General features: G+C 37.3%; 1 protein-coding gene across 1 annotated transcript in view; it reads right to left on the bottom strand.

Moving 5' to 3' along the window:
- Positions 1 to 21,410, bottom strand: part of dhx32a (DEAH (Asp-Glu-Ala-His) box polypeptide 32a) — a 28,300-nt gene that overhangs the window by 3,711 nt on the left and 3,179 nt on the right. The window contains 9 exon segments of the mRNA NM_001202472.3: positions 1,844 to 2,031; positions 2,226 to 2,416; positions 5,154 to 5,294; positions 5,737 to 5,928; positions 10,050 to 10,199; positions 11,367 to 11,460; positions 11,559 to 11,792; positions 15,331 to 15,703; positions 18,155 to 18,348. Coding sequence (NP_001189401.3) covers positions 1,844 to 2,031; positions 2,226 to 2,416; positions 5,154 to 5,294; positions 5,737 to 5,928; positions 10,050 to 10,199; positions 11,367 to 11,460; positions 11,559 to 11,792; positions 15,331 to 15,703; positions 18,155 to 18,348 — 1,757 coding nt within the window.

Below are 21,410 nucleotides of genomic sequence, written 5' to 3'. Positions count from 1 at the left end.
TATTATTACTGAAATAAACAGTAACAAAAAACTAAAATAGTAAAAAAATCTGTGGATTTCTGTGCATGCGGGTTACATTTCGGGCTACTCATAAGTTACCTTCAGTACTTCAAGCGTCATACCCAAGTCAATATACAAATCTCTCTATAAATCACATTTACATGTACACATGCACACAGGTACGTTTTTGTAAATTGTGGGGAGGTTCCCATTGTTTTATACTGTACAAACTATATTTATTATAATAAATATTATAAAGAAACTAATGGCTGTACCCTAACAGGAAACATTTGTGAAAAGTAAAAAAAAAAAAAAGCTGAATTTTTACATTATAGAAATATGATTTTGAGAGTAAATTTACTAAAAACGTCAAACATTAATTCAAAAATAAAGACTTTAACAGAGCAAGTCTCATATAATACATTTACTAAAAGACAGAATATATTACAATATTATTGTAGTATATTATATAACAATATATTACTTCACAAACTATTGTAAATATCATATAAACATTTGCATATTAGTGAATATTATTACTGAAATGAAAATTAAAACTGCAGAAAAACACACACATACTGCAAAAAATGCTTTTCTTACTTGGATTTTTGTGTCTGGTTTCTAGTCCAAATATCGAAAAGTTCTTAAATCAAGAAGAATTTTCTAGACAAGCAAAAAAATATTGTCTTGTTTTAAGAAATAATACGCCAAAATGAAGTAAATTTTTTCTTAAATCAAGCTAAATAAACTGCCAATGGGGTAAGCAAAATAATCTTATCACAAATCGAAAAACAAGATTATTTTGCTTAACCCATTGGCAGATTATTTTGCTTGATTTAAGACAAAATTCACTTCATTTTGACGTATTTTTTCTTTTGTCTAGAACAAGGTTTTTCAAAGTCTAAGACAGTGGGCCTCCCTTTTGACAACTTATCCATTGGCGCCCCCCTCCTCCCAAACATGCACACACACACGCGCGCGCACACGCACGCACGCACGCACGCACGCACACGCACACACACACACACACACACACACACACACACACACACACACACACACACACAAATTCTGGAGGATTTCTTGCTACCTCATCATGCTTGGTTTCAAGGTGTCGCCGAAGTTTAGCGGGTCTCATGCTGTCATTAGCCAAAATATCTTGACAAACCACACATAAAGGTCGTGGTCTGTCAAACCACACAGCTGGTCCTGTCCACGTAAATCCTAAACTCAAATACTGATACATGATTAGCAGGCATATACCTGTAATGGCGGGCTTGCCAAACAGAAGTGAATTCACAGCTATGGCCTTCTGGGTAAAAAACGTTTTCTTATTTTTAAAGTTTTTTTTTTTAGCTTTGTTTACTTAAAACGTTTAAAAATAAAAAAAAATACATATAATAATTAAACTTAATAATTATATTTTTATTATATAACATTTTTTCCTGCGCCTCCCCTGACATGCTCTGGCGCCCCCCAGGGGAGGCACGCCTCACACTTTGAAAAACCCTGGTCTAGAAAATTCTTCTTGATCTAAGAACTTTTAGATATTTGGACTAGAAACCAGACAAAAAAAATCTAAGAAAGAAAAGCGCACGATTTAAAAAAGATTTTTTGCGCACGCGCACGCACGCACGCACACACGCACGCACACACACACACACAAAATACTGTATGGGTCAAAAAAAATCTGGATTTCTGTGCGCGCAGATTACATTCAGGTCAACTCACGAGTTACCTTCTCCTTGTATTACATGTGTCATACCAGAGTCATTCAAATTTGTGTCCTTATACATCACAAAGTCATGCACATGTATGCATACACGCATAGAAAGAAACTTACGCGTGTGGTGAGATGTGTGTGAGCGTGCGTATGCTGTTGTCCGTCAGACTGTACTCGTGGAACAGAAGCCACTCCGGCAGGCCCAGTTTCTGAGCTTTAGCGCCGTACGCAGACAGACGGTGAGCCTGAGCCACGTGTTTATTCAGCAGCATGAAGTAATTCCCCGATCCGTCCACATCTCTGGCCATCTGATGAGCACACGAGTGGACACAATCATCACTAATGACACAAACCTACTGAACTAAACAGAAATGTCTTCAAATATTCTGAATGAAAAGCTGAGTGTTCAGAGAAGTGACCCCTGATGCATGACATGACTAAGTCAAAGGAAAATGAATGAACGAATAACATATATTTAATACAGATAAAAGTGTCTGCAGACCTGCATGAAGTATCCGGCCAGCAGAGCTCTCTTGATGTTGAGCGCGTTGGTCTTGGTGCCGAAAGCGGGCTCTGAAATGGGCAACTCGATGCGCTTCAGGACGTCTGAGAGCTGAGAACGGATGGCATCTGCTGTCTGTAGAGCCGCACAGCACAGATAATACTGCTCACACCACTGCTCCTGACTGAAGTCTGACACACACACACACACACACACACACACACAGACGGTTATGAAGTTACTTGTATACCTGAGGACTCATTAGACAGCCAGACAAAAACATAGACAGATGGACACTAAAGCCTGGTTTATACTTCTGAGTCAAGTGACCGGCGTAACCCACGGCGCATGCAACGCCCGTAGCTTTGCATTTATACTTCTGCGAGCTGTGTCTGTTGGGCTGCATTAACACTTCCGAAATGCTAGTTGGCACAGAGCTTGCGCTATGGTACGTTGCGACGTGTAGTTAAATTTTTTGTGAGGTGCACGGGCTATGCTATGCTTCAACGCATAGGCTGCGCCGTAGCATACGCGTGTGCTTGACGCGGAAGTACAAATCAGCTCTAGGTCAGATAGTCCGATGAAACAGATAGGCAGACAGAAATTCAAACAGACAGACATTCAGTCAAACAGATGGATGGAAAGTCATACCGACAAAGTCAGACAGACAAATCGGATGGATAAAGGCGTATGGACAGTCAGACGAACAAAGTCAGACAAACAAATTCAGACGGACAAATGCAGACGGGCAGTCGGATGGACAAAGTGGGACAGACAAAGTGGGACGGATGAATGGACAGTAGGGCTGTGCAATTAATCGAAAATCTGATTTCGATTTCGGCTTGTAACGATTATGAAAAGCCATTAATCGAGATAAACGATTATTCCATCACGTACCGCCCCCTTTCCAGTTGTACACGTGTGAAAACTCTTTGCCTCTGCAAAGCTCAGTTCCACGTGAAAATGACTAAAAGTATGTGCTGTATTGTAACTTTTGCAGCACGGGATGCGCATCATTCATATTTTTAAAAGCACAAAAGAGCACGTGCTTTTGTGTGTGTGTGTGTGCGCCGTGCTTAGCCTCGGACAGGTAGCGTGTGTGTGTTTGCGCGCGCGCCACGCTTAGCCTCGGACAGCAGAGTGCACACACACATCTAACGCAATCTTTATGTGAGCGCTTGAATGGTCAAACACATGCACATTTGTGTCAGAGCGCGGTGTTTAGTGATTATTCATATTAACCCTCATTTGTGAAATAAACTAACAAGTTGAGAATCAAAAGACACGAGAAAGAGAAACCATATCAGAGCCGCACTATTCTTAAAGTGAGCGTGCGATATTCCTGCTGTGCCGACTGTTTTTACTATTAATCAATAATAAAATTAAAAATACAATGAAGATGCTTAAAGCACAGTTAAAACATAACAGATTTAATAACTCATTTCTAATAACTTATTTATTTTATCTTTGCTATGATGACAGCTAATTATATTTTACTAGATGTTTTTCAAGATATTCAGCTTAAAGTGACATTCAAAGGCTTAACTAGGGTAAATAGACAAGTCATTGTATAACAGTAGTTTCTTCTGCAGACAATCAAACATATATATTATATTGCCTAAAGGGGCTAATAATATTGAGCTATTAAAATAGGTTTCAAAATATTTAAACCTGCTTTTATTCCAGCTGAAACAAAACAAATAAGCCTTTCTCCAGAAGAAAAAAATATTATAGGAAATACTGTAAAAAAAACCTCAGTTAAACATAATTTGGGAAATATTTATATATAAAAATAAATTCACAGGAAGACGAATAATTTTGACTTCAACTGATAATCGTTTTGAATAACCGTGATTACAATTATGACCAAAATAATCGTGATTATGATTTTTACCATAATCGAGCAGCCCTAATGGACAGTCGGATGGACAAAGTCAGACAGACAAATGCAGACGGACAAATTCACATGGACAGACAGACAGCCGGTAGAACAAGGTAGGATGGACAAATTCAGACAGACAAATGTGAACAAACAAATTCTGACAGACAATCGGACAAAGTCAGATGGACAAAGTGGGATAGACAAAGTGGGACAGAGAAAGTGGGACGGATGAATGGACAGTCAGACAGACAAATGCAGATAGACAGTCGGGCGGACAAAGTCAGATGGACAAGTTGGACGGATGATTGGACAGTCAGATGGACAAATGCACACAGAAAGTTGGACGGAAACAATTCAGACGGTCAAATATAAATGAACAAATTCGGACAGACAATCAGACAAACAAATTCAGATGGACAAAGTGGGACGAATGTACGGACAGAAAGTCAGACGGACAAAGTGGGATAGACAAAGTGGGACGGATGAATGGACAGTCAGAAAGACAACGTAAGATGGACAAAGTCAGATGAACAAATGCAGATAGACAGTCGGACGAACAATCGGACAGACAAAGTCGGATGGACAAGTCAGAAGGATGATTGGACAGTCAGACGGACAAATGCAGACAGAAAGTTGGACAGATAAAATTCAGACGGACAAATTTAAATAAACAAATTCAGACAGACAATCGGACAAACAAAGTCAGATGGACAAAGTGGGATGCACAAAGTGGGACAAATGTACAAATGAAGGGACAGTCAGACGGACAGAAAGTCAGACGGACAAAGTCAGACGAACAAAGTCAGACGAACAAAGTCGGACAGTCAGAGAAACAGTAGGACAAAGTCAGACAGATGAATAGTCAGTCAGATGGACAAAGTTAGATGGACAAATGCGGACAGACAGTCAGTCGAACAGACAGATGGACAAACAGTCAACCGGATGGATAGACGAAGAGACAGAGTCAGACAGATGGATGGACAGATAGTCAGCCGGATAGATGGACAGACAGTCAGATGCACAAACAGACAGTCAGTCAGACTCACATGGCTCCCTCTGGCTGCGTTTGAAGGTGTTGTAGATGTTGATGAGGGTGAAATGATCGCCTTCAGGATGCTGGAACTTCATGTGGCAGCGCATCACTTCTGTCAACATGCCCACCGGAGGCTCGATGAAGCAGCTCGGAGCTGACACAGGAGAAACAGACAGAAGGATGGATAAAAAAAAAACAAAGAACTAATTAACAAATCATATTAAATGTTTCTACAAATCCTTAAAAACTTAAAACAGATAAAGTAAAAGGTAGATAAAATTATATTTTTAAATATTTATAAGATTGTAAAAGTTAAAAATAAGGTATTTAAAATAAGACTTTATAGGCCACAGGTGTCAAACTCCGTTCCAAAAGGGCCGCAGCCCTGCACAGTTTAGTTCCAACCCTAATTAAACACACCTGATCAAACTAATAGAGTCCTTCAGGCTTGTTTGAAACCTACAGGTAAGTGTGTTGGAGCAGGGCTGGAACTAAACTGTGCAGGGCTTCGGCCCTCCAGGAATTGAGTTTGACACCCCTGTTATAGACTGACTGACAGATATATAGACAGGCAGGCAGGCAAACAGACAGGTTACCTGTGAGCATAGCCGCGATGGTCAGCATCTCACTAGCGCAGTCAAACTCACAGGACGCCAGCAAAGCTTTGGCCATCTGCGGTTCCAGAGGGAGTTCAGACATGATGATGCCCATCTCAGACAGGTTTCCATCATTATCCAGCGCAGCCAGATAATCCAGCTCCTCCAGCGCCTGCATGAGGCCTTCGGGATCTGCAGGAGAAAAAAAAAAACATCATGCAAAAGTGTCATCCTGTCAACTATGGAGCCTTTCCACATCTCTGGGTTACTCAGTAGAAGTTGGGAGAGTACAACTAATTATTTTTTTTACAATCATATTTGCTGAAATAATAAAAGAAAAACTCCACAATGGTGTTATCAAGAACTTCAGAAAATGGAAATAAATAGTGAGAGACTGATGACGGCAGCCAGAAGAGAGAATCATGTCAGATTTACTGTCCTGACCTCATAAAGGCTGCATTACAAACACCTCACACAAGCAATAAATTGTTTTTTGTAATTTGATGCAAAAGATGATATAATACCTTCATAAATGCATATAAATGTTCATGTTTAAAAACAAATAAATCTAAATATTAAAAACTGTCGGCGCAAAAGCCTAGTGGTTAGCATGCCGACATATGGTGCAGTAGCATGTCAGGAGTTCCCGAGTTCGAATCCCGGCTTGAGGACTTTCCCTAACCTGCCCCACCTCTCTCTCTCAAACTTCGATTCCTGTCTAAATACTGTCCTATCTAATAAAGGCAAAAAGGCTGAAAATAAATCTTTAAAAAAATATTACAAGGTTTCAAGATGCTGATGATCATAAAAAGCATCATAACAGTCTTGTGAAAAGACAACTAATGTCAAAGTAATCGTGTCACAGATGTTTTCACACCGCATGACTATCTGGGCTAGCATTTCATCGCTGCTTTGTTTACACTGCAAGATGGATCAGCAACAGGAGGTTTCAAACTGCATGACTGACTTTACAACAGGAAAAATAGCAGACAACTTCGTCCAAACTACGGGTCACAACCAAAAACACATAAGCTGCATCCCAAATCGCATACTTATGCACTATTCTACGCCATTTTGTAGTATAAATAGTGTAAGTAGTGTGTTCACACTGAAAACTCTATAAATAAGTGCACTTTAATTACCCGGATGATGCACTCATTCAGCCGCTAAAATGAAGTGTGTAATGATGGACACTTTACGCACTCAACGACCGCAGGTTTGCTTACGTAGCGGAAGGGGCGGAGCTATCGGGCGCACATGTTGGATAACTTCATTTGTTTTGGATGGTGAAAGCAAAATTCTTCTACGAGAGTGATTATAGCGCCTCCCGATGGTGAATGCGGCAACACTCACGGCAGGTAATATTTGATAATTCGGTCGTTTATTTCACTGATTTGGCAACCGTCAAACGTCATCAGGGAAACGGTTTGAATTTCCGCTTAGTAAAAAAACATTTGTGTGCCATTTGGGACGACACTACATACATGTACTATCCTGTTGAGTGTGTAAGTGCATAAGTACATAGTGCATGAGTGCATAGTGTGCCATTTGGGACGCAGCTCTTGTATATCTTTAGTTATTAACTACATCAATGGTTCTCAAAGTGGGGGTCGGGACCCCCCGAGGGGTCACGGGACAATGAAGGGGGTTCGCCTGGTGGTTTCCAAAAATGTATTTATTTTTATTAAACCATAAGAATTACCATATTTTATCCATAACCTTCTGAAGAGAAAAAAATAGTCGTTTATACCATATATAGTTACTATAGTAGCTTATAGTTACTACTTCTATTGGATTGCAACCCCTGGGGTAATTACATTGTATTAAAGACACAGCAATAGCGTCAGATGCAGCAGATTTCATAACACTTGGTTAAACTTTGTGGCCCATTTACAGCTCTCATACATTAAAAAAAATAAAAGAAGAATAGACTTGGGTCCATTGGTGTGTGTGCGCCATTGCATGCAAGGTTTCTGTATTTATAACCACCTCAGAGGATATTGGGGGTCGCGTGTCACTGGCATTGTCATTTTAAGGGTCGCGGCCTGAAAAGTTTGGGAACCCCTGAACTACATAATAAGAACGAAGCCTTTAATGGGGTAGAAGTTGTACATTTTTGCTCACCTGAATTTAAAGGGAATGAGCAATTTCTCCTCAACTTTATTCTTTTTTGACCCGGTTGTGGTATTGCTCAGACCACACGTCAAACACAGGCCAGACACGGGTGCTCCTGCCAAATTTCCACTAGTGTTTCCTTCATTTCTTGGGTCCTAATAAACTGAAAATGAGAGCTTTAGACTTCTCCCTCAACCTCCCGCTGGCCTGCAGGTATCCACACTAGTGAATGCCGGTCTCTCGCTGAAAGTGATCGCTGATTTTATTTTCAGTCAAAACTCATTTCACACTTGGGAAAATACCAGAAGTTATTCCAACTATTGACAAGTACCTAATTCAAATCCTTTTGGTAAGTAGCAGAAAAGCCATAACTCGAAAATGGTTGCAGGCTGACCCTCCAACAAGGGCTCAATGGATAGGAATTGTAAAGGAAATACACTGTATGGAGAGACTCACTTTTAATCTAAGATTTGACTTAAAAAAAGTATACCAAGTACTGGAAAAAATGGTCTGAATATGTCATTGTAAACAATTTGTGATAATGTATGTCAAGCGTATCATGACTTGATTCTGTAACTCTTCCGACAACCACTTTTGTTCTGTTTTTTTTTTTTCCTCTTCTCTAAATAAAATAATAGAAAAAGTTAAAAAAAATAATAATAAAAAAACTCATTTCACAAGGCATGATTTGAATCGCTGACAGCTCCAGATATTCAGCACGCCAAATATCTCACAAGCATCGGCGACTCATCTGTGATTCTCTCAGATGGCATCTTTGATAGTTCATGCTGTGTGATTGATACTCATGTGAACGAGCTCCAAATCTGCCTGTGATTTCAGGCATTTGTCTGCGATTTCTCAAAACCGGAGTCAAAATCGGGGCTAAAATCATGCTGTCAGAACTCTGCATAATACAACTAATAAAACAACAGTCTGGAGCATTTCTAAAAATAAACCACTTGATTTATCACTTGAGCTCTCGTCTTCCGGTTTGTTGCGTCTGCTAGCCGTGTGTTTTGATAAATAAAAGTTTTGTCTTTACCTTCTGAGCTTCACATTGTTTAAACACTGACCAGAAACAAAGAGTGTAAACCCAGCAGACTCAGAGCTGTCAGTTCAGCAAACACACGCCTGACTGAACACCAACCAGCACACACAAAAACAAACACAATAGGGCTGTGGCATATATTGAAATGATCAAAATATTGCAATTATTCAAAAATGTCTAGTGGTGTAGTGGTTAGTGCGTTGTGTCACGGTTTATTCTTTATTTAGCCTTCCTTCATTATTATTATTATTATTCTCTTCGTGATTTGTGTTGTGGTGGAGATTGTTTTATTAATTGCAATTTCTTTTCTTTGAGGCTGGCTCCGCCTTGCACCTGCCGCTAATTCAACTTGTCGCCTTTATAAGCGGAAGCTGAGTGTGTGTCGAGGTGGCTCTTGATTTCCAGCGCGTCTGACTGATCCTCGCGATCTTGTCTCTCTTTGGAGAGTATGACCCGTACTTGCTGAGAATCTCTCCGTATCTTGCCCTGATGAAGAAGGTCCGAACTTCTGTGCGTGTCTTGTGCAGCCGCTGCTGAGGAGCCATGCTGGTGTTGTGCCGTTTCTTTGATCTATGTTTTTTTTTTATCAATATTTTCTTTATAATATATGTTTTTGTTTGTTAGTCAAAGCAATTGCTTTGACTTGGTTATTGTTTGATTAATGATTTATATTTCTGTTGCCACCTTAATTAGATAGGACACGTATCTTCTGGTCTCTAAATAAATAGAGAATTGTAATTCTGGTTTCTGTGTCCTTTTATGTTGCTAACCCCTTCCCTAGACGAGCCTTAAAAAACTGGGGTTCGTAACAGTTGACACATGTACTCCGGTGCTTGCGGCGACCTGAGTTTAATTCCGCCTTGCGGTCCTATGCCGATCCTTCCCCTCTCTCTGCTCCCCATGCTTTCCTGTCAATTCTCTACACTCCTATCAAATGAAAGGCAAAACCCCTAAAAAATAATTATTAAAAAAAAAAAAAGACAAGTTTCACATTGTATATTTAAATTGGAGAAAATTCTCAGGTGTGTTTAATCAGGGTTGGAAATAAACTTTGCAGAAATACAGCCCTTCAGAAGCTGAGTTTGACACCCCTGTGTTAGTGTGTGAGTGTTATGGCCATTGAATATGCACCTCTATATAGTGTACGCACCAGGTCTGTTGATGAAGTGGCAATGTGTGACGCCGGCTGCCTCCATTCGCTTCAGAAACAGCGCCGTGGACGTGATGTTAGACTCCAGAATACGAGGATGTATCTCAGCGGGAAGCTGAACGTCCTCGGGATACAAACAGAAGCACTTTCCTTCAAATGAACAGTGATTCAAGATTCAACAGTGATTCAGCACTGACTGGAACTCAAGCAACGCATTTACAGTTCAAGTAAAAATAATAATAAAATATAAATCAAATATTTCCCAAATTATTTTTAACAGAGCAATACATTTTTCACAGTATTTCCTATAATATTTTTTCTGCAGGAGAAAGTCTTATTTGTTTTATTTTGGCTACAATAAATGCAGTTTTTAATTATTTTAAAACCATTTTAAGGTCAATATAATTAGCCCCTTAAGCAGTTTTTTTTTCCATTTGTCTACAGAACAAACCAAGTTTAACCTAATTAACCTAGTTAAGCTTTTAAATGTCACTTTAAGCTGTATAGAAGTGTCTTGAAAAATATCTAGTCAAATATTATGTAGCTATTCAATATTGTATTTGTGCATATATACGTTACATTGGTCAGTACTGAAGCTAAATCTGGAGCTAATCTAACAAAATCACTTACAATAACGGTCCAAAAACTGGTAGACCCAAATTTCTAAGTTATAGACAAATATTAAATACAAACTTCACAAAGAGGAAAAAATCAAGAGAAGCAATAAATAGAAACATTGTTGAAATTTTGTCGGCTGTAATTTATTTTAGCAATATTTTGCTTGAATTTAATTGTATTATCTTTCCATTTCTAAATATGTTTGGTGACTAAAATCCCCATTGTTTTAAAATATATATCTGCTTAAGACCTTTGTTTTGTTTAAATGCACCAAAATACACTGCCTATATTCACTGAGAAATGGAGAAAATATTCATTTTCAAAATGGGGTGTACTCAATAATGCTGAGCACTGTTTAATTTTTATTATTTATTCTTTTTATATATATATTATTTTTAACATGCTTTGGTTTTGATTGCTTTTCTTATTTTATTTTTTTATATTTAAATTTCTTATTTTTAATTTGATAAATGCGTTTTTGTTAAATCTAATTTTTTTTTTATCAATTTAAAATGCATCCAACAGTGACCAAGAAAACACTAGTCAGACAGCAGTTTCCATAACTCTATTTATACTGCAAATTTAGAAACGTTTTGTTTGATGAAAAATAAAGTGTTTAGTTCTTATTTGTACAGAGCATTTCAGAACAAAACCAACAAAAACAAAAAAACAACAAGTGAAAGTCTCAAAAAGACTCACCTGTGGATCCCGTCAACTGTTTACGCATTTCAGCTTGGCATTTACTGATAGGCCTAATGACCTCAGAACTGGCTCTCAGTCGTGGGTTATACACCTACACACAACATGCATAATAAGAGTTTCTGAATTATTTCAATATTTACACAAAATAAAAAGTAAATTTTTAAAAACCTGCAAAACCAGCACACTCACTAGTCTTTTCTCTACTCCAGTATCGATGACGAAAGCAATGGAGTCCACCGACCAGAACAGATCTTCTAATTGGCTACAAGAAACAAAGATCCGCCTACTCATCTGTGGGCTCTCTGTGACTGGTGGACAGATTCCAGCATGTCCGCTGCACATGGGCACGGCCAGCAGCTCTCCTAGAGATACACTCATTCTGGACGCTTCTTTAGTGATGATGTTACAGGCACACACAACCTCCTGAAACACACACGCACGGACACAACAAGTGTACTGAGTGAATCTAGCATTGGTTAAGATCTACATTTGTGGATAACAGGGCTGCAACTAACAATTATTATATATATATATATATATATATATATATATATATATATATATATAATAATTGTTAGTTGCAGCCCTGTTATCCACAAACCATATATATATATGGTGACCCCGGATTAATAAAGGGACTAAGCTGATAAATATAAAATCTAAAATATACACATATATATATATATATATATATATATATATATATATATATGTATATTTTATATATGTATATTTTAGATTTAAACATCCACACACACACTCATACACTACGGACAATTTAGCCTACCCAATTCACCTGTACCGCATGTCTTTGGACTGTGGGGGAAACCGGAGCACCCGGAGGAAACCCACGGGAAGGCAGAGAGAACATGCAAACTCCACACAGAAACGCCAACTGAGCCAAGGTTCGAACCAGCGACCTTCTTGCTATGAGGCGACAGCACTACCTACTGCGCCACTGCCTCGCCCATATATATATATATATATATATATATATATATATATATATATATATATATATATATATATATATATATATATATATATATATATATATATATATAAAATATATAAATATAACTTCTCTCCCCCATTGATCTTTCAATCAAGCAAGTTTCTCGTGTCAGCCCAATGACTGTTTGGCGACATCACCAACCAGAGCTAGAGGTGGCAGTAACGCACCAAAAAGTTTGTTGTCGACCACCGTAAACAGGGGTCCGTTCTTCGTACGTGGATCACTCGGTTAGCTGGATTTGGTTATTGACGATTTGACACGATCCAGGATCGTTTCGTTCTTCAGAACTGATCTGAGAGTTGTTGTCATAGCAACAGTTCTGCTAGCTCAAACCTGATCGGGAGCAGGTTCAATTCAAATAAACAGGATTAGATCGGCTCAGTTCAAGCAAAGATAATACAGAAGTATGTACCTAATTCTGATATTTTCTTACAGTAGTAGTTATATAGATTTGGGAAAATGGTAAATATTTTTTTACTATATATATAAAGTTATAGTCATTAATAAAATAAATAAAGTTATACACATTAATAAAACTTATGCAATCTGCACCCTCGAAATGAAAGTACAAAGACTGCCACTTGGTGGTGCAAAGAGAAAACTTATTGATGTGAACTTTTTAGATCGCTTTAGTATAAATTGTGTATAATAAAATTAAAATAAAAAAAACGGCTACTATAATAAAGAAAATATTTTCTAAATGTAGAACTAAATACACTGATATGCATTGAAATACATGATGAATACTCTTGACACATGAAAGAGTAAAGCCTGCAGCTCACAACAAATGTGGAAGGTTATTGCGTGTCATATTTAACAAACCGTTTACTGCTAATTTGATGTAATTTTGCTCACATGAATAATTGAATATTAATCAGATGATGTCATTACGCTGCTGTGCTGTCAGCCAATCGCTGCATTGCTGATCATGATTTTGAGGATCGATAGATCTGTCCTTCACAACACACGCAGCGATCTCAGATCAGTTTATCCAGACAGTCTAATCTTATTCGCGAACTTGTTTAAAGAACCAAATTAGCGAGAGATCAGTTATCAAGATGAACAGATCCAGGATCTGCCAAATCATCTTAGATCATTTAAGCGAGGTACAAAGAACGGACCCCAGGCGAGAGAAAAATAAATAAATAAATAAATAAATTTCACCCTTCTTGCCATCATATGGATTTACTTTCATCAGATAGACACCGGCCTCACAGCTCACAGAATGTGAGTGCAGTCACTTATTGATCCGCAATCGGCAGGGCCAGACGCAATCTGAGGACGTTTTTTGCTATTTCTGCTGAGAATTTTGGTAAAAATCTGTGGATTTCTGCGGAATTATTTTGGGAGTATCCAGCGGAGTATCATAACTAAAACCTTAATATTATTAAATAAAAAGTAATAAATTACTAAATAAACACTGAATAAATTCAGATTTACACATTTACTCAAGTAAATAAACAGAATTAATAATGGGCTAAAAATCTGCAGAAATCTGCAGAAATCTGCGGAATTCTGCGGAAAATCAGTGGAAAATCTGCGGAATTCTGCGCGCAGATTCCGTGTGGGCCAAGTGATCGGTAAATGTAGCTTGTGTAAACGCATAGATATATACACTAGATATCGCATAGGGACCCTGAGCATGCGTCAATAGCGCCGCCACATTGGTACAGTGCTCCCAGGACAAATGTCATTCAACCGCACTAGTCAAGACAGTGTTATTACGTGAAGATGCGGGACTTTAGCGCTGTCTACGAGTGTAGTAACGAGCAAACAAAGAAAACAAAGCACAAAGGCAGAACATTTCATAGGTAATATTAAGTTTTTTTTTCTGTTTTTGTATGTTCTGAACTTTTGTGCTAATCAGGTAACGTTATTGATGATAACAGTCACTTACTGCATTCACCATACGGCAAAGCAGCTCCAACTCGCACAACACTCGGCTTATGCTAGTTTTGTTGAATAAAATCAGCAAACAATGCAAAAGAAATATGACAACGAGATGCTGCGCTGCCAGAAACTTGTATTATTGTCGGCTAACGTTAGTGAACGAGTCGTTCGGGGGATTCATTCACAAACGAATCGCTCCCTCCGTCAGTATGAGGAGTGAAAGCAGGAGAGGAGGTGTGTTTCAGGACATGATTAGATCAAATTTAACAGAGAGGGTGGATAGTACATTTCTGTACACAAAAACAAAAGCTTTGTCAGGAATGCCCGTGCGGTCACTGATCCATCAATGTAGAAAAGTGATGTAAAATTATAATTTTCGTAATTACAAAAAAAAATTACATACTAACATCCAGGAAAACTCCCGATCATAGATATATGTGTATATGTGTATATCTCTGGCTTTGGATGGCCACAGTCCTCCACTGTACCTTGGTCCCACATTCATTTCAAAGGAGCGCTACCCTGTAGCAAGATGGCGGCGCTATTGACGCATTCCGTCCAATAGACAACAATAGGCCAGGCGACATCTAGTGTATATATCTATGGTGTGAACGCTACTGCGCTAGTTGCTTAAAATAATAGCTTCGCTATAGCTGCTAAGAGAAAAGTCCAATTGGTTTCTACAAATCACTAATTGTAAATATGACCACAAACAGGTTTGATTAGTGAGGGCTGAATGTGATTTCCAGGACAGACGGTCGGTAACAGTGGAAGAGCTGAGTGGACATGTTTATTCATACGCTGCTGATGCAGCTGAACACAACAATGCCACTGTCATCATGGAGAAATGTGTGTTAGTGCTGCTGGCCAAGCCTGGCATCATTAATGCTGTTGTGCTGCTGAAATCATTGCAAAATTATTCTAATATTAACTGCAATTTTCTAAACTTAGATTGATTTAAACTTGTAAGGGACTCTAACACAATATTAGGGCATTGTACCTGGAGTTCCCAAACAAATGGAAGTGCATGAGCTGTACTAATGTGACTGATCTCACCTGCTCAGTAGCTAAAAACACAGCCACATCTCCGGGCTCTCTGGATCGGTGGACCTCGAGTGCGAGTCTCAGCGCTGAATAAAAGCTTTCAGAGCTGCTACTGCTGCTGTGGATCACCTCGCCGGCGCTCGGGGCCTCCAGATGCAGACGCGGGACGCTGCCGTAGTGTGTGAGGAGCGTTTCTGGAGTCGGCGGAGCAGATAACACCACCAGTCGGAGCTCCGGCCGCTGCAGCAGCACCTCTCTCAGCAAACCCAGCAGGACGTCAGTGCTCACGGTACGCTCGTGAGCCTGGTCCACCAACACCACACCGTACTGCTCCAGGAGGGGGTCCGACATCATCTCACGCAGCAGGATATCATCCGTGCAGTACCTGCAAACACGCACCCATTCACAGATCAACATATGTATTCAGATATACAGACGATATATTATAAACATATAATGGATTAAACATAAGTAATAATGGTGTCACGATACTCCAAATCCTCGATTCGATTACATTTTCGATTCTAAGGTCACGGTTCGATTCGATTTTCGATTATGAATAATTAATTAATTAATAACGAATTAATTATTTGTAGCCTACCGTTTAAACTACCTGACCTGCATGGTCTTTGTTTTACCCATAAACAAATCATACAGTAAATGAATAAAGGGAAGTTACACACATAATTACCACCTGTCAATCACTTTTTCTGCGGGACTCGTTAATAGGAAGTGATCTGTGTCGTTATAATGGCGTCGGTAAAAAAGACGCGCAACCAACAGGAACCAGCCAACAGTATCTGACGTGTTCGCTAAATTGACAAAGTACAAGTGAGTGAAAGATTGAAGCAGTCTACTGATCCTCTGCCTGGACCTGCTGTCTCGAGCGCATGGCTGTATGCGTCTGTGTGTGTGTGGTCACGTGATGTGCGTTTTCAGCGGTAGTGAGGAAGGAGGGCTGCTCAGAAATGCTACACGCCACTGTGGATGTCAAATCGTTGTCGTTCTAAAACGCAATTTATAAACAAAGACAGTGTAAACAGGGCCTGAGTGTGTACTTTTCGCGAGCGGATTTGCAACGGGGGGCGGAGGAGCGCGATGCCGGTGTTGTCTATCGGACGAACTCTAATAGGTACATCGCAGAGCTTGCAAACTGTGGTTTTTTTTTGTCGACGACACGAACGTTGTCAACATAACTCACTGGAAATCCCAAATGCTTCCACACCGGTGACTTCCTTGAAAGAGGAGAGGGTTTAAGCTCTGTCGACGGGTCTCCTGCGTCTGCACAGTTTAACAAGCACCTAAACAAGCGTCTTTTTTCAGCATCGACGATTCTATTTTTTGATTCGATAATCGAAATTAAGCATCAATTTGGATCGATTTTGATCGATAAAATTGAAATCGTGACACCCTTAATAAATAAATAAACATGCTAAAAATAATAGATTTTTTGTCTTTCATTACATTTTTTATTAATGTTTTTAAATGTATTTGACTGGACATATCTCCATAATAAAATAAAAGATCAGACGGACCTTCATGATTTGATCAAAATAAGTTAAAAATGTATTCATATATGATTCAGAATAATGTGACTAAACAAAATGTTATAATAAAATAGAAATGTATTAGTGATTACCAATTGGCCTAAATTAATGCAATAAAGTTACTAAGTTTTATAGATGATAAAAATGTCTGACATTATATTTGATAGTAATAAAAATGGGTTTTTGTAAGTCTTATCATCTGACCAGTTAAAAATCAACTTCAATCGCTGAAAAATCTAACAGTAAACATTTCTTCAATGATAAATATTTTATTTTTATAAAACAGTTGTCAAAAACAGTACTACAATGTTAATATTTATGTTAAAAACAGTTATAAAACATACATACACTAACTGGCCACTTTATTAGGTCCAACTGCTTGTTAACGTAAATTTCTAATCAGCAATCACATGGCAGCAACTCAATGCATTTAGGCATGTAGACATGGTCAAGACGATCCAAGTAACTTTGAACGTGGCATGGTTGTTGGTGCCAGACGGGCTGGTCTGAGTATTTCAGAAACTGCTGATCTACTGGAATTTTCATGCACAACCATCTCTAGGGTTTACAGAGAATGGTCCAACAAAGAGAAAATATCCAGTGAGCGGCAGTTCTGTGGGCGCAAATGCCTTGTTAATGCAAGAGGTCAGTGGAGAATGGCCAGACTGGTTCCAGCTGATAGAAAGGCAACAGTAACTCAAATAAGCACTCGTTACAACCGAGGTCTGCAGAAGAGCATCTCTGAACGCAAACACGTCCAACCTTGAGGCAGATGGGCTACAGCAGCAGAAGACCACACCGGGTGCCACTCTGTCAGCTAAGAACAACAAATGGAGGCTACAATTCACACAGGCTCAGTAGAACTGGACAATATAAGATTGAAGAAACGTTGCTGGTCTGATGAGTCTCTGTACCTTGTTGAATCTCTGCCACAAATGATTAAGGCAGATAGGGAGTCCAACCCGGTACTAGTAAGGTGTACCTAATAAAGTGGCCGGTGAGAGTATAAATTTAATATACATTATACAAAACAAAGGTTTGATTAAAAAAAAAAAAATATTACGTTAGAAAATACTGGCACAGATTATCCAGTAATGCGCTCATCATTATTTTCCAAATCTACACTGGTAGAAAAGTCACAAATATTAAAAATGCCAGATCATAAATCAAAAAGGCCTCAAAAATGTCAAGAATTTGAGAAGTTGCCACATACTTTAGCTGAGCAAACCAACCAATGTGAAAGCCTTTGGTATATCCGTGAGCATCAGAGTGAGGTTTTTCACACACACCTGAGGATAGTGTCGTTGGAGCAGCACGTCTCCAGCGGGATACTGTAGCCAATCTCATGCCCGATGTTTACGTCCATCTCATCTGCAACCCGGAGAGCCAAATCTACAGCCTGCCGTCTCTGGATCTGACTGCACACAACCACACCGTGCTGATACTGCGCAGACAGACAGAACTCTGCACACCACTGCGGGATCTGCACAAAAACACCAGCGTTATTATAACCGCCTGTGCTAAAGCATTCCGCTCAAACAGCACTATACTGAACATAAGGGGTGTCCAAACTCAGTCCTGGAGGGCCGGTGTCCTAGCTTTAACACACCTGCCAGGAAGTTTTTTAGTATATCTAGTAAGAGCTTGATTAGCTGGTTAAGGTGTGTTTGATTAGGGTTGGAGCTAAACTCTCCAGGACACTGGCACTCCAGGAGTGTGGACACCCCTGCTGTACATGCAAAAAACAAACAAACCAACAAACACACAATTAAAGAAGTTTTACAATGTCATGCATTACACAGAGCATTTTGATTTGCATTGAAGACACACATTTTGTCAGACCTTGCTTACTACAAAAATCGAATCAACACATACAGTACTTTACTAAAGTACTCGAGCTACTGACAGAGGAAAAAACAAAAACTAATTATCAGATTAGAGATAACACCATTACTTTACATGCCAACACCTTGAAATCTACAGATGCACATTAAAATGCAATAAAACAGTAATATTTCAGACGTTTCTTTCCACTGGTTTATATAAAGTATTGTAAACAAAATGTTAAAAAAAAGCCTAAAAAATCTAGTATTATTATCTTACATGTTAGGTTAAAAATATATTCATTTTAGAATTGCTTTGGAAAAGACACAAAAACATGTGAAAACAAAAAACTAAAATTGAAGAAATTAAACCTTTTTTTTGAATGTAGATTTTAAAATTTTATTTATTTATTTTTATTAGAATATGCAAAAGGTACACAAATTAGGATTATGCAAATACAAAGAAACAACAAAAAACAAAAACAATACAGTCAGGTACTGGCAGGTGCGTGTGAAAACCTAAATTTTTTTTCATGACAAGGTTGACATTTACATGGAATTGCTCATGTGTAATCTATTATGATTCTTATTAGCCAGTCCTGCTATATGCTACACAGAAAGCGCTCTGGTGTTCTGTGTCCTGCAGACAGATTTTCTCTGCAGGCACTTCACATTGTGACGAGTGCTAGAATGTGTTTAACAGCTGAGAAAAATCTGTCTTAAACAAGAGCAACTGCTGAGAACAGGCAGATCGGGTCAGCCCAACAGATGCAGAGCTTACCTTTCCACTGACTACACTCCCACCGAGCATTCACACATTTACAGAATAATAATGCCAAAATAAAGGGAAAATATGCCACTTTCAGATCATAAAACACAATAAAAGTAACCCACATTAAAACACAATTCATTTAATTGTATTTTTGAGTTCACTGAAATATACATGAACAAAAAAATTGCATAAGATATCATATACGCAAATAAAGAAATGAGCAATTTTAATTTAAAAAAATAAATAATGCGATTAAAAATGTAAAAATACAAACCAAAATAAAATAAATAAATAAAAAAATAAACACTAAATTAAAATTAAAATTAAAATTAAAATTAAAATAAATTAAATTAAATTAAATTAAATTAAATTTAATAAATTTAATTAAATTTAATTAAATTTAATTTAATTAAAATCCACTGGCCAATTTTTGGTTGCCAAGAGTGCATTTACATAATAATATTGAAGTAGTTTTATATAAGAATTAATGAAACAGTTTAATTTAAGTGTATTCACTGCAAAAACAGTGCATGCACACAATTACAAAATATAAATAATATAGCCAAAATAAGGGCAAAATATACAGTTATGGATTCTACCGATCTGCAACTTTCAGATCATAAAACACACTAAAAGTCACCGTACATTTAATTTTGTTTCTCTATTTTGTTGAACTTTGATTTTTCTAAAAAATGTTTTTTGAATGTACTAAAATATACATGTAAATTAAAATAGCATAAGATGTTATAAATGCAAATAAATAAATAAACAATTTTAATAATAATTAAAATATATATTTAAAAAATAAATCGAAATACAAATATACATGAAAAATAGACAGATGAAAAGAAAAAATGCATGAAACATTATACACGACAATAAATAAATTTACAAATTAAATAGAAAAAAATCTAAACAATAACAAAACAATAAAATAAATAAATACAATAAAAAATATAAATAAAATAATTTGATAAATCCACTGGCAAATTAGTTTTTTAGTCTACTGAAATATACATGAACAGAAAAAATAGATAAGACATTATACATGCAAATAAATAAACAATTTTAATAAAATAAAATAAAACAAAAACACATCAAAAGAAACATACATAAATATACATGGAAAAATACAGACATACATGAAAAGAAAAATTGCATAAGATATTATACATGCAAATAATTAATATAAATAAATAATAATATACACAATAATAATATTGATAATAATATAAATAAAATAGAATGAAAAAAATTATATACACACACACACACACACACACACATATATATATATATATACATAAATATATATATATATATATATATATATATATATATATATATATATATATATATATATATATATAATACCATTTATTTAAAACAAAATAAATAATAAAATTGCACTGGCAAATTCTCTTTCTTTTTTGAAAGACATCTCTTATAATTGCCAAGACTGCCTTTACTTAATACTACAACAATTTAAAGTAGATTTCTATGAGAATAAATAAATAAAACAGCTGCAACATAATCCTTCAAATTATCCTAATATTATAATGATTATATCCTAATATAAAGCTCCATTATTAAAAATGCTTATTATCATCATCATCATCAATGCCGATACTGCCTCATATTTAAAAAAAATTACATTTACATTTTTTAAATTTGTTTGCACTATGCAGCACTGATTCACACACAGTTGTTAAACTCCAATGATATAACAAGGAAAGCTGTCACAAAAAAAGTGTGCTGATCAGCTGAATGCACACTATTTGTTTACAGGATTGAACACAATGGTTGCAGCTGACTCACTGCAAACACAACTGATGACCTCATTTTCGATGATTAGTAAAGCATATTTGCTCAGAGTGAAGACATCATGATAAAGTCACATGATTTCAAAACAGCAGGTCTGAGACTGATATCATGAGCAGAGGCCAAACT

The sequence above is a fragment of the Danio rerio genome, chromosome 12, assembly GCF_052040795.2.
Source record: "Danio rerio strain M-AB ecotype USA chromosome 12, GRCz13ab, whole genome shotgun sequence".
Taxonomy (NCBI): Eukaryota; Metazoa; Chordata; class Actinopteri; order Cypriniformes; family Danionidae; genus Danio; species Danio rerio.
This window is presented reverse-complemented; position numbering and strand designations above follow the sequence as displayed.